Genomic DNA, 13,358 nt, shown 5'->3' on the forward strand with positions numbered 1-13,358 from the left:
TAGGAGAAGGGAAGAGAATGAGGACAAGGGAGAGGGAGGGCGGATCCAGGGCACCTCCGGGGCGGTGCGCAGGGGTGGGAGGGAACAGCAGGTGGGAGGGGCCAGAAGGCAGACGTCCTTTGGCTCAAGTCCTTCGGCTCAAGGAACTGCGTGTGTCGTGGATGCAGGGGCGCTGGAGTTTTGAGAAGGCGTGTGGTGGCTTTTATTTTCTCTGTGAAGAAGGAAGTCCAGCCTTCTGCTAAGAGAAGGGGAAAACGAGGAGGACAGGACAGATATATGAGTGGAAAAAGCCATTGGAGAAGGAAGCGAGGGGGAGGGGGAGCGAGGAGGGGAGGAAGGAAGGAGGAAATGGGGAGGTGAGACAGGGAAACCTGTGGAGCTCTGAAGGATCCATTTGAGGTGGGGGACATAATTCTGTAGGGATGCCAATGTGCCCCATTGTGTGACCTTTCTCTAGGGTGCTCAGTTACTTGGACGTAGACACAGACAGAGCAGACTCCTGACTGAGCCTAGGTAGAACAGGCAGATCGTAACAGATGATTGTACCATCACCAGTACAAACGGAAGGACCCTCAGAAGTGTGTAGGCTGATGGACTTAAAAACATAGCCTCCCTTCTTGAGGGCGGGATTCTGCCCAGTGGACGTACTTAAGGTGTAATTATGAATATTTGCCTGGTGTTGCTGGAATAAATAGCAAGGTATGTTCACTGCAGGGGCCCCTGTCAGCCTGAGTTTCTCTGTTCTGAAAGACTTTGGAGTCAGGAAGCGCATAGGGAAGGGGAACATGTGTGAAACAAAAGCCAGTCACCATGGTTTTAACCGTGTACCCGAGCATGTGCGGGCATCAGAGTTATAAAAATCATCTAAATCTTCTATAGGACACTTCGGACAAACACAGCTACTCTCAAGAGCTTACTGTTAGCATTCCCAGACTTGGTTTACCAAAAATGCTTCTCTATCTAGAAAAGGGACACACCATCACCCAAGGCCTGTCACTAAGAGAAGAATGGCTGAGAAGAATGTGCTTAAAGTGTTGTAAAGGAGGAGAGAAGGAGAAGTAAAACAAGTACAAGAAAAATAACAGGCAACAAAGACCATCTGTGGCCAGCAGAAGTGAAAGTATTTATTATCTGGACCTTTATAGAAATGTGTGCTGACTCCTGACCTACATGGTTAGTGACATGCACGTAATCTCAGAAGCCCTAGTCAAACATCTTCAGGACTTTGTTCAACCACTGAGGGTAGCCAACCTCGTTCCATTTCAGTGACCTCAGGATCTCCTATTCCTTGGTGGCTGACGTTTGTGTCATCCCTAGTGCCTCACAATTATAACTAAATGTGCAAAAATACGGCTTGTGATGTTTTGTCTGTAGTTGGGTCCTACTTAGAGTCATTCCCTAGAATGGGAATGACTTGGTTGAGGCAGTTGCTGTGTTTTTGGGTCCTTGCTCCAGCCTGACAAACTGCTTTCTCAACTTGCCACCAGTGTGACCATCTTGTGACACCTGTGGCTACACTGGGTATTAGCTTCTTTTCAAAGCTCCGGATAATCTGAGCATGGTTTCCAACAGTTAAAACTGGAAGTTTCACAGTGCATGTCAGTATAAGAGAGAGTTTTCTTGTTGTCTGGGTGAGTTTTCCTTCTCTCGGGGGAGACCTTCCATGGGCCTTGGAGACAGATGTACACTCCCCGCTGTATCCCATCCGGTCCCCAATATGCTCCCCGGACTCTTAGAGGACACAAGGATCAGAGCAGAGTCAGGGCTCTCTGCCTCTCCTCCCCACTGATCTTTCACTAGGAGCCCCAAGGGGGATAAGGACTCTTGGTTGGTTTTTGAAGAGACCATGTTCTTCAACATACGGTGTTTCTGTTTTTAAGGACAGGTGGTCTTGTGGTTACAGCTGAACAAAATATACTCTTTCTGGTTCCTACAGGCAAATAAACGGCTTTTAAGAAGAAATTACATTTTTCTAATTGGTTTGACTCGACCAGCTATACTTGTATCACTTTCCCCCTTCACAAGTATCCAGTTGTTTGCCAGCTATCTCAGGAGATGGAAGGGCCTGCCAAATGCAAATTCCATCCTGAGGTTGGGCGACCACGGAGCCCACACCATCCTCGGGCTGCAGGCCACCTGAAATGCATCCGATCAGCCTTTCCCCTATAGTGTGATAAAGCCCATTGTTCCCAAGCCCCCGGCTTCCGTGTGACTTTGTCTCTTTAGAGATTCCTTACTCTGCAGAGGTGAGAATTACACCCAAACTGAAATAATTTTAGTCTCCCTCCAATGGCTCATGACTTCCCTGTTTCTTTCTTCTTTGAAGCCAGTAGCACATATGTTGGTTTTGTCCCTTCAAAATGTTCAAATAGAATTTTACAGTAAATGCACCTGTTCAGAGCAATGTACTCTCTCCCATCAAAAAAGGTGGGATCTATCAACTTATCATCAAAACACTGACAAAACAGCCAAGTACCAGGATTAGTAAAATCTGAACATTAAACTCATTTTCTATCTGTAACTGTGTACACTGGAACAAAAAGTCAGGGCAATATACTGTTCCTTGCTGCATTAATTTGAGTGTAGGCATGTGAGCAAATAGGCTTTTCCATGCATGGAGCTCTGTTCAGTTTTGTGCAATTTTGGCAGACTCCCATGTTGTTAGCTTTAAGGTTGTTTGTAAGACCATTGTGTCCTCAGGCAGCTCTTTCTGCTCATGGGTCCTGTCTCCATGCTTTAATAAAAGCACTTTTCTGGGGGGGGTGCCTGTGTGGTTCAGATGGTTAAGCATCTACCTATAGCTCAGGTCATGATCTCTGGGTCCTGGAATTGAGCCCCACATTGGGCTCGCAGCTCAGCGGGGAGTCTGCTTCTCCCTCTCCCTCTGCCTCTCCCCCTGCTTGTGTGCTCTCGCACTCTAATGAATGAATAAGATCTTTAAAAAAAAATAGTTTTTGCATCACCACCAACAACAAAAACAACAACAACAACAAAAAACCCACAAAAGGCTCTTGTGCTACATTAATGCCAAGAAAGACTTGTACTATACAAGAGATTCCATGTTTGATGGAAAGGCCATACCATCATGGCTCATCAATCTGATTAATTCTTGTAGAGACCCAATGTTTGGAAAAGCACATTAATGCAGGATACTTGCTTGCCTGATTCTCTCAGCCTGGTACTAGTAATGTAGGCTGAGATCAGAGAGTGTGGCTGAGGTTTTGAGTCTCCATTGCTCCAGGGACTTGTTCTAAACCTTTACCTTCTTCTTTGAGCCCCATCACGCTCCCTGCCGCTGATTCTTGAGGTTCAGACTGGAAAAGGATATGTCAACTGGGAAGCCACACAGCTTCCTCTCAGGGGCACATTCAAAGCTTCTATCTCTGCTTCCTGCTTGACATTTCTGGCCCAACTGCGGTCACAGCCAGCTCATGTCCCATGTGCTTTGTCCTACCCTGGTAGAATAAGGGTTTTTTGCTTGCTTGTTTGTTTCAGAACAATGAACTTGGATATGAATATCTTGGAAGCAGGCACAAAGGCTCGTCGCTGGTACCCCACACCTTCTCTTATCACTGATTAAGGCTTTGTGTCTAAATCCTAAGGGTGCTGGGTCGGCAATCTCTTTGCTAAATCAAGTTTCCAGAGTTTCAGAGTAAACAAGCTAATGATACTGTTGACCACAGAGAACAGTGTCTAAGATCAGAACAATCCTCAGCAAGTTTCTGGTGAATAAATGGATGGATGGAGGGAGGGAGGGAAGAAGAGAGAGAGAAAATACAATAGGAATCAAGATGGCAAGCTTAGAAATAATTTCACTACAGAGGAGCCCACCATATAGAAACACAGTGTTTAAGCCTGTCTATCAAAAGTCTAACAATTTCGAGTTTTCTTCTATTTTTTAATGTGTGGTGGGATTTCCCACAGTGACAGAAGCACAGACACAACAGGACGCCCACTCCACTGGAGCCCAGAACACTTAGCCCAGAGGCCACTGGCTTCGTGTCATCTGTTTTCTTCTCTGCATTTCCACCACCCCTCCCCCCAGCCCCCTGACGGGGCAAGGAAGAGCAAACACTCACACCATGAGGAAGATGCCCCCGGTGTTCGAGATGCAGCCTCGTTCAGTTGGGGTGGAATGGCGGTCATAGCCACACGTGCCACACATCAAGCCCAGGTAATAAAAAACCACCATGAGTGTCAGCAAACAGCAGACAACCAGGCCACCCAGCCACCTGGTGAAGCAAGCACAGTGTTATTATACATAAAAGAGGTTGATGTCCTGATAACACAAAAGCTCTCGGGCTAGGGCTGGAGCAGTCGAGTTAACACTTTGCAATCAGATACCGGATTCCCCTGTGAAGGGCTCAGAGAGTGACCTTGTAGCTACAAGAACCCTTCCCACTCCAGTCCTCCAACCCAACTGGCAAGAAACCTTAATTTTTATCTTGGTTTTGAAGAGCTCTGTCTCGCTCATTGGTCATGAGACTATTGCTTCCTTCCTTTGCTTCATTTCCGTGGGGCTTGTAAGCGGAGTTTACTCAAGTACTCCAAAGCTACTGATAACTGTACCCCTTTAGACCTGCAAGTTCTGTCAAGGTTCCTGAGGCGGCAAGCACTTATTATAATGATAATGAGATGTGGACAGATCAGAATGAGACAACAGATAAAGAAATATCAGGTTCTTTTCCCTGGCCTTTCTCTAAAGTGCTTTGGGGTTGCAGGAATAATTGGGGAGGGGAGCACTGTATTCTTTGCTGAACCAGAAACTACACGGGGAGTGCACTGAATATTTCAGAACTTACGAGAGCATCCTAAATCAAGTACTTGCAGAACGCAAATCTTAATTTTGTAATGGTCCGGTGAGACATTTTAGGATAATGGGCCCTCAATTAAGTCTTACTGGCATTCCCGGAATGTACTGCAACCTTTTCCAGAAGCTGAGGAGCATTCAAGGGTAGAAATGCTTCCCAACCATCAAAACACTAAAAAATAAAGAATTTACTTCTGCAACAAAAGCTGCCACTGAAACTTTTCATTCAATTAAGAACAGTCTCAATAACTGTAAAAGCCACCTGCACCCACGCTGTGGCTATTTTGTTCCAGATACTGGAGACGCCAAATCAAACAAAACAGGGATCCTGGCCTCAGAAATCATTTGCAGTTAATGTGTGCTTCACCTGCTTGGTTAAATTTCTTTTAAAAATAAGCTTCTAGTTCTCAGAGCAGGGAGACCCAATGTGTAGACAGATAATTGCATGGTTCTTTCCATTTGTGAAACTCTAACCTCTAATGAGATTGTAAATTCATTGAGAAAGGGTCAGTCTTATGTTTGTCCTGACACCTGCTGGGGTGACCTAGCCACACGGTAAGAAAATGGTTGATTACAGGACAATAACTGAGAGCATTCTCAGATGGGGGTTGAAAACCCTCCTCCCAAACATCACCACTGACCTTGTGAAGGTTATTCCACTCCCCTGAGCCTCAAGCTCCTCATCTATGAAACAAGGTTACAAATAGAACAGAACCCTGCAGTTTTTTTTTGTTGGGTTGCTTGTTTGTTTTGGAGTATTAAATGAGATGTCATGCATACAGCTCTTTGGATGGCAGGCCGTAACTGTTCCTGAATTGCAAGCAATTATTGTTATTATTTTATTATTTATCTTGGGTTCTTGCTTAATAAATATCTGAACAGGAATGGAAGTCTCTGAAATTTCCATGAGTCTGGCCAAAAAGAATGATTCTGAAACTGATAGGTGGTGGGGCTGGGCCTTTTAGAGAGGACAGCACACCTTACCTCTCATATACATGGTCCTTGAAGTACGTCCAGTCTGTAGGTCCACCACTCCTTAGCACTCCTGCCTGAGATGTCCACAGTCATCTCCAAGGCCAAACCCCACTGGCTAACGTTTTCTAATGGGCCAATCCACAGCTGAGGACCACAGCTGCTTACATGAGCTCTCTAGTAATTTACTCATTTCAAGGATGTTCTTTCTCCAAGAACTGACCTTGATATGTTGATTTTATAAGCCAAAGAAAATTAGAATATTATCCAAATGCCCTCCATAATTCCTTTATAGGCTTTCAAATCCTTTTACATATGTTAGATAGTTACAACTAGGATTCTAGAAGCCATTAATGACATCAGAATTGCAAATTATTGACTGTTTGGCTCAAGAACTTCCAGTCTTCAGTTTTTAAAAATATACATGAATTTGCATGCCATCCTTGGGCAGGGGTCATGCTATCTTGTATCATTCCAATTTTACTATACATGCTGCCAAAGCCAGCACTCCAACTTATTAAATAAACATTAACTAGGGTTAACACATACCAAGTTACGTGTTCTTTGTACAATCTTCTCTCACAACATGATCCCAGTTATCAGGTCTGATTTCTCCCCTGTTCTAGAACAAGTTTCACCCCCTAGCTTGCCAGCTCTGGGTGGGGAGAGGGCGGGGGGCACTCACCTGTACGAATCATACTCCTCCAACGTGAATAAATTTTGGTGGATGTAAGTTTCGGTGTCATTAATGTAACCCATGAAATTGGACAGCTTATCCTGTATTGGAATCTGCTTGCCTATATTTTCAATATTTGAACCAAGGGAATTCAAGGAACTTTTGATATCTGAAAGCAAAGACACCCAGGTTATGCATTTTTAAACCTAAGGGAAACAGAAACTCTTGTTTTGGAACCAAAATGAAAAGCTTCAACCCCTTTAAGTTTTCCCCATGTTATGCATGTGTTTCAAACATGGAAAGGTTCTACAACAGCACGAATGCAGCCAAGACCATCAAAGAGCAATTACTTAACAGAACAGCAAGCTATGGGAGCTGACTTTAATGACATGGTGCTTAAGTCAAGCCAGAGTTTTCTTCTGCTGCTTATTTCACTAAAAAATAAAATGAATCTGGTGATTAAAGCCTATGGCATGCCTACCATGGACCAGGCACTTTTATAAATGTTAACTCATTTATTTCACTGAGATAGATCTTCTTCCTATTTTACTAAGCGACCTGAGGCCCATCGAAGTTTAATTATTTCTCCAAAGATCTTTTCTTTTTTTTTTTTTTTTCCAAGAAAGTACTAGAGATGGGATTGAATGTCAGGTTTGTCTAACTCCAAAGCTTCCATTAAATGATTTTGAGAAAATAATTTAATAATAAATAGCATGCAGCAACACGGTATTTCATCAGGAACAATTTTTTGAACAAATGACCCCAGGCAACATTTTTGTTAAAATTTGATTTGACTCCTACAAATTGAGATGTGTTAAAGTTCATCTGTGTTTCTCCTATGCAGACAGCGATACATTCCCAATGGTCAGAGTTTCTATTAACATCCATCCTAACCTTTCAGAGAGAAGATAGGTTCTAATTTTCTGGAAAGTGTTTGACCATTGTGATGGGTCCTGGTATCAAAGCTACCCAGGACACAGATGTCATCTAATTTAATGCTCACACGGGTCTGAAGTTGGCGCTACCACAGTGATTCTTGACATGGGTGTACTAACAACATGCTAATCATTTAAATGTCCACTGATCCTGAAAAGGAAGATCAATTTCTTTGTAGAAGGAGAAACAAGACTAACTGTTCTCACAATGTGATCCCAGGGCTCCTGGTGAATTTTGGGTTAATGGTAGCATGAATCAAAATGGAATGACATAAAATGGTGGGAATCTTTTTCAAAGGTTGTTCACACAGAGCTCCTAGGAGAAGACTACTATCCACAGTGGCTCTAGTCTCTTCTAAATGTACCTGAAGACCCCAGGATCTTCAACAAGCTGACTCAATGGGTCTCTTCTTTAACTCTTAGATTTCTGAGAGTTTGAGAGATGTGGGATGCAGACCTTTCCTCCCCTATGAACAGTTCCCTCAACTCAGAATCAGGTTCCTTCTGCTTCTCAGGCTGTCCTGCTCTCCCACACCCCACAACTCTCCGGTCTTGACAGCTCGGGTGACTGTACCTCGCTGGTATCCTCTCTCCTCCGATACTTCCCTCAGGCCCCAGTTTGGATGTTGCTTCCTCCAGGAAGCCTTCCACTACTCTTTCCCACTTTTTGAACCACTTGCTTATACCTTGTCATGTTACCAGAGTGTGGTAAATGACATCTGTGTACATGCCCAGTTGAAGGGCAAGGCGGGGATCATGCTTTATCCTTCTCCCATCCCCAGAGCCCAGCAGAGCCTGGCACACAGTAGGCACTCAAACTATGTATGTGGGGTAGGACCAAATGATCAAAACATGGGAGCTAAGGGTTCTTATTTGTTTTGGAAGGACATGAAAATAAGCAGTTGATATTCAGCTGAATGGAGTGATTGATACTCGCCCAGACCTGGGAAAACTCTGGCTTGTGTTGAGGCAATGACAGTGTGCAATGGGCCTCGCTCACGCATACTGCACACCTTGCTTTGCCAGACTTACAAGGGAGAGCTGCACGTATTGGCAGAAGAGGTCCAGAAAGGGGGAACAAAAAAAAAAAAAGTAAACACAGAAATTAGTAAGCAGGTGGCTCTCAGATGTACAACGCGTGTTAGCCTTCAGATGCTAGCATAGGAAAGCGTGAACTTTGTCTTTTATCTCCTAATATTTTAAAGTAGAATCTTAGGTGAAACAAAAAGAAAACCACAAAATATCTAAAGACCTGTGATGATAGGATAAAATAACTTTTTTAACCCAAAATCTTAGAGGATTGAAAGAACACTATTAGGGAGACAAAAATAATCTAAGACCTCTAACACAACATTTTAAAACCACTTGGTCAACAGAAAAAAGGAAGCACAGAGAAGATGCTTTAAAAGAAGAAGAAGATCTCACATAGCTTCAGAGATTTCTTCTTTAAGCAAATAACCCCTGTCTATTTCCACTGCTGTGCATAGAACTGTGTGTACTGCACTCTTTCTCTGTGAGTTCACCCCGAATACCATACCCTGAATACAACGTGACTCAATCATTTAAGACTAAGGGAATTCTCTCAATATCAGCTCTGCTCCTCCAAAAATCCTAAGCAACCTCAAGAGCCTAAGATACCATTACGGCAACATCAAAAAGTAGATGAACATTTTCTTAAAAAGACAAAATAAAGCCTTATGCATAGTATTCCTGGAAAAAAAAATGTATTTTAAGGTTTTTTTTTTTTTTTAAAGAAAATATAATAATCCACAGTTTTTCCCCAGGGAAACCAATCAAAACCTGACTTTCCTAGTTTAACCACAGTTGTCTCTAGTTCTGATAGCTCAGGATGAGGCCTGGTCACCAGAGTGTGGCTTTGACCTTGCCTCTCTCGCCAGCAGGACAATGTTAATCAGAATTCAATAGGATTATCATTTCTTAAAATCTAAATCCCTGTGTGAAGGTGGCACAGTTAAAAAGGTCTGAAACTCATTTAATCTTCCAGATCAGTGAGAGAATTTTTTTAAGAGAGGAAAAAAAATAACGGTTCTTAACAATACATTTTGTGTGTGTGTGTGCTAATCACTTAATGCTTAACAAAGAGAGAAACAAAATGACTTCAAACTCTGACTCTCACCTGATATGATGTCTGTGGTTTGATTTTGTACCATCTCAGGAATATCATTAAAGGATGTATAGCCCTAGAAAATAGTTCAAAGTAAATTGATACACATAGTGAGTAGAAGGGCAATTAACAAGGATTCACTTTGCAGCTTAGCATGGAGGAAAGTAAAATAAAAATGCTAGCAGTCATCTTCCAGCTGACATCGTCACTATATGGTCATTAAAAGACGAACAAAAAATCCCTTCTTAGAGAGGACTTTGTCTTTAAATTGAATCCATCAAAGACCTTGCTAAAAGTTTTTTGCTTTTAAACTGTTAACTCATGTTATCTATACTAGCGTTTCTCAGTTGCGGGCGATTCGGTGTCCCCTCCAGGGGACATCTGGCAAATGTCCGGAGACATTTTGGTTATCACAAGTATGGCACTATGTAGCAGGGACCCAGGGCTCTTAAATATCCTTCAATGCATGGGTCAGCCCCCACCAGAGAGAATCATCAACAGTGTAGACAGCCCTTCAGCTGAGGAGGCCCTGATCTGTGCAATGTTCCATGAGCAGGCAGAAAGTGAGTTTCCAAACCAGAGCCGTACTTTCCAGAGCAATTAGAAAATTAGACTTGGGATCTAGTCTCACCCAACACACAGCTTTTAATGAGTCTGAAGTGAAAACCTAAACAGCCATGCCAAGCTATGTCCTGAACAGTGTTTTCTCCAGAAGGGTTTCATTGTGTTTCTTAGTTGTCTGCTGCTATCTTTAGCCATCTGCTGGGGAACAGTGTATCAATTACAACTTGTTATGGACTCAATGTCTGGGCACCCCTGCTCCCCGTCCCTGGCATCACACCCTGAAATCCTAACCCCTACTTTGAGTGATGGATGGTATGAGGAGGTGGGACCTTCCAGAGGTGATGAGGTCATGAGAATGAAACCTCAAGAATGGGATTAGGGACTTTAGAAAGGGGACCCCAGATAGCTCTCTCCACTACATGAAGATACAATGAGAAAATGGCCATCTGCAACCTGGAGGGGTCTCTCACTACAACTTGGTTATGCTAACCCCCTGACCTTGGACGTCCCGTTGCCAGAACTGTAAGAAATAAATTTCTTTCATTGAGAAGCCACCCGGCCTATGACAGGCTCTTATGGCAGTCTATTCTAAGTTACAGACTTTGTAAGACTGATGGTGCCAGCAAGTTTCCAGTTTAGCCTGGTAACATTGATGCTGGAACAAGAACAGCTACCACTCCTGTCTCCTCAACAGTGACTAAGCCACCAGCACACAGGTGTTTGGATGAGCGTACGTACACCTGACCCCACCGCACTTATCTGCCTTTGGACTTGAGGAGGTCACCCTTTGAAAGAGGTTCTATGGGAGAGGGGGCCTTACAGATCTCCTGGATCAACTCCCTCAATTAACAAATAAGGTGACACCAGGACACAAAGACCAGGAATTTCTTTCTTTTTCTTTCTTTCTTTTTTTTTTTTTTTAAAGATTTTACTTATTTATTTGACAGACAGATCACAAGTAGGCAGAGAGGCAGGCAGAGAGAGAGAGGAAGAAGCAGGTTCCCCACTGAGCAGAGAGCCCGACTCAGGGCTGGATCCCAGGACCCCAGGATCATGACCTGAGCCGAAGGCAGAGGCTTTAACCCACTGAACCTCCCAGGTGCCCCAAGACCAGGAGTTTCTAATGAACTGTTTAAGGTGACACTTGACTTTGTCATTAGATGAGTGTTTAACAGATTATCTGATGACCTTTTTATGCCCGTGCTAAAAGACAGAGTCAAGAGTACCACTATTCCTTCCCTTTCCTGCAGGTGCAGGGCACACTTATTGAATCATAACCTACAAAGAAATATTTACAGTGCACTCAACATATCGGTTGAACAAAGAGCAATAATTGGTAGGTTCTCAGGGAAATGATGATGTTCTACACCAATGTAGCCCTTGCCAATTTTAGGGCTTACACTCAAGTGGAACCAGACACATTAAAGCAATAATTATAGTTATGAGGAACTTAACAAAGAATATCTGTTGCACTATAACAATGCATTGAAAAGGGTTTGACTTGGTCAAGATATCCAGGAAAGATCTCATTAAGAATGTGACACTGGGAGGCGTGTGTGTGATTCTGTTGGTTAAGCCTCCAACTCTTGATTTTTGCTCAGGTCATGATCTCAGGGTCATGAGATCGAGCCCCATGTTGGGCTCTGTGCTCAGTGGGGAGTCTGTTTGAGGTTCTCTCTCTCCCTCTCCCTCCGCCCCTCCCCCACTTGCATGCAATCTCTCTCTCTCTCTCATCGTCTCTAATATAAATAAATAAATCTTTAAGAAAGTGATATCGAATGATTTAAGTAACTAGTACTTTGTAGCCTAAGTGGCTGGGCGAAGGAGAGAGTGGCAGGCGCAGCCCACAGCATGTGTGAATGTGCACAAGGGGGAGGAGACGAAGTGACAGGACTGACTCGCTGAGTGGGAGGGCACCTCGCGTCAGAGTCAGTATGGGGTTCGGCACAACACCCATCAAATTCTGAGTCCCAGGAAGGTGAGATCGTCTTTTGCTTTTTATCTCCAGCATGGTGCTTTGTACACAGCCGATGCTTAACACACATTTCTTGAAGTGCAATGAGAAAAATTACCCGGTGGATAATAGTTAACACCCTTCTTGGCAGCCCTGTTTCCAAAATTTTAGGACTTTTCTTCCCAGTTACCTCTTTTCTTATGTACTAGTCTACCCTTTAACATGATATAAACAAACCACTGTATTTTTTCTTTTTCCAAAAAAAAAAAAAAAAAAACATACCTGTTGGACCAGGCTGGACAAATCTGTTCGAAGAACATCATTAATATTATCAATTTGCTGATCCAAGGATGGGAGCTGAAAATTCATAAAACAAAATATAAGTCTAGGTGGATACTGCCAACAATTATTTGTCATAAAAAAGGAAGTCATCTTATATCCAAGTCCCAAAGTCTCTATATTATAGGGTATGATTTAAATTTCTTTTGAACAATAGAATATTGTCTGGGGAGAAAGACATTTACTTCAGAGTCGCCTCTACAGGCATTAAGTTTTAGATATTTGGAGGACTCCTATTGCAGTTAGCAAAAATTAGGGAAAGAAATTTAACACAGATCAATTATGTGTAATCTCACAATTTCAGGTACTGGATATTTTTCAATAAAGCATGAACAACCTCTTTAAAGACATGTTTAAAAACAATAAAGCCAAAGGTTATGTTGGTGAGTGGTCTGGAATACATTTCTCCTTGACAGCATTGTACATGGACTTAAAGTGTTCTGTCTCTCACCAAGACAAACATCACGGATCTCCTGACACGATGTACCAAGAAGAACACAGTATCACTCTTGCGATATCCCCAGCAAGTATGCATGACTCAAATCTAATCGTGAAGGCACACAGAATAAACTTAAAGTGAAGGTCCTTCTATAAAATAAATGGCCTATAGTCTTCAAAAATATCAATGTCAAAAAAGAAGAAAACAGGTGGAGGGGTGCCTTGTTGGCTCAGTCGGTAAGACCATGTGACTCTCAACCTCAGGGTCATGAGTTCAAGCTCCCTGTCTGGCATGGTCCCTAAGTATTCAAATAAATAAATAAATAAATAAATAGGTAAAAAATTTAAAAAACAAACAAACAAAAAAGATAACAGTGGAAGACTGTTCCAGATTGAAGGAACTAAACATACATGACAACTAAAGACCATGTATGACTCTGGACTGGCCCTTAGACCGGAGAAAGAAAAACAGCTGTATAGTCAGATTTTTTAGGAAAATTGGAATATAAACCATGGACTAGATGGAGTTTGGGTCAGCATTACAT

At 42.8% G+C, this 13,358-nt stretch overlaps 1 protein-coding gene and 1 pseudogene across 13 annotated transcripts in view; both read right to left on the reverse strand.

Annotated features, from left to right (window-relative positions):
* PROM1 (prominin 1) overlaps positions 1 to 13,358 on the reverse strand; it is a 134,979-nt gene that overhangs the window by 21,770 nt on the left and 99,851 nt on the right. For all 13 annotated transcript variants that reach the window (XM_059381297.1, XM_059381253.1, XM_059381323.1 and 10 more), the window contains 4 exons: positions 12,319 to 12,393; positions 9,531 to 9,594; positions 6,468 to 6,627; positions 4,080 to 4,232 (listed from right to left, as the gene is read on the reverse strand). In XM_059381297.1, coding sequence (XP_059237280.1) covers positions 4,080 to 4,232; positions 6,468 to 6,627; positions 9,531 to 9,594; positions 12,319 to 12,393 — 452 coding nt within the window. The remainder of the gene's footprint in view (positions 1 to 4,079; positions 4,233 to 6,467; positions 6,628 to 9,530; positions 9,595 to 12,318; positions 12,394 to 13,358) is intronic.
* LOC132009469 (U6 spliceosomal RNA) lies at positions 6,197 to 6,290 on the reverse strand (annotated as a pseudogene).

Source organism: Mustela nigripes, chromosome 1 (assembly GCF_022355385.1).
Source record: "Mustela nigripes isolate SB6536 chromosome 1, MUSNIG.SB6536, whole genome shotgun sequence".
Taxonomy (NCBI): domain Eukaryota; kingdom Metazoa; phylum Chordata; class Mammalia; order Carnivora; family Mustelidae; genus Mustela; species Mustela nigripes.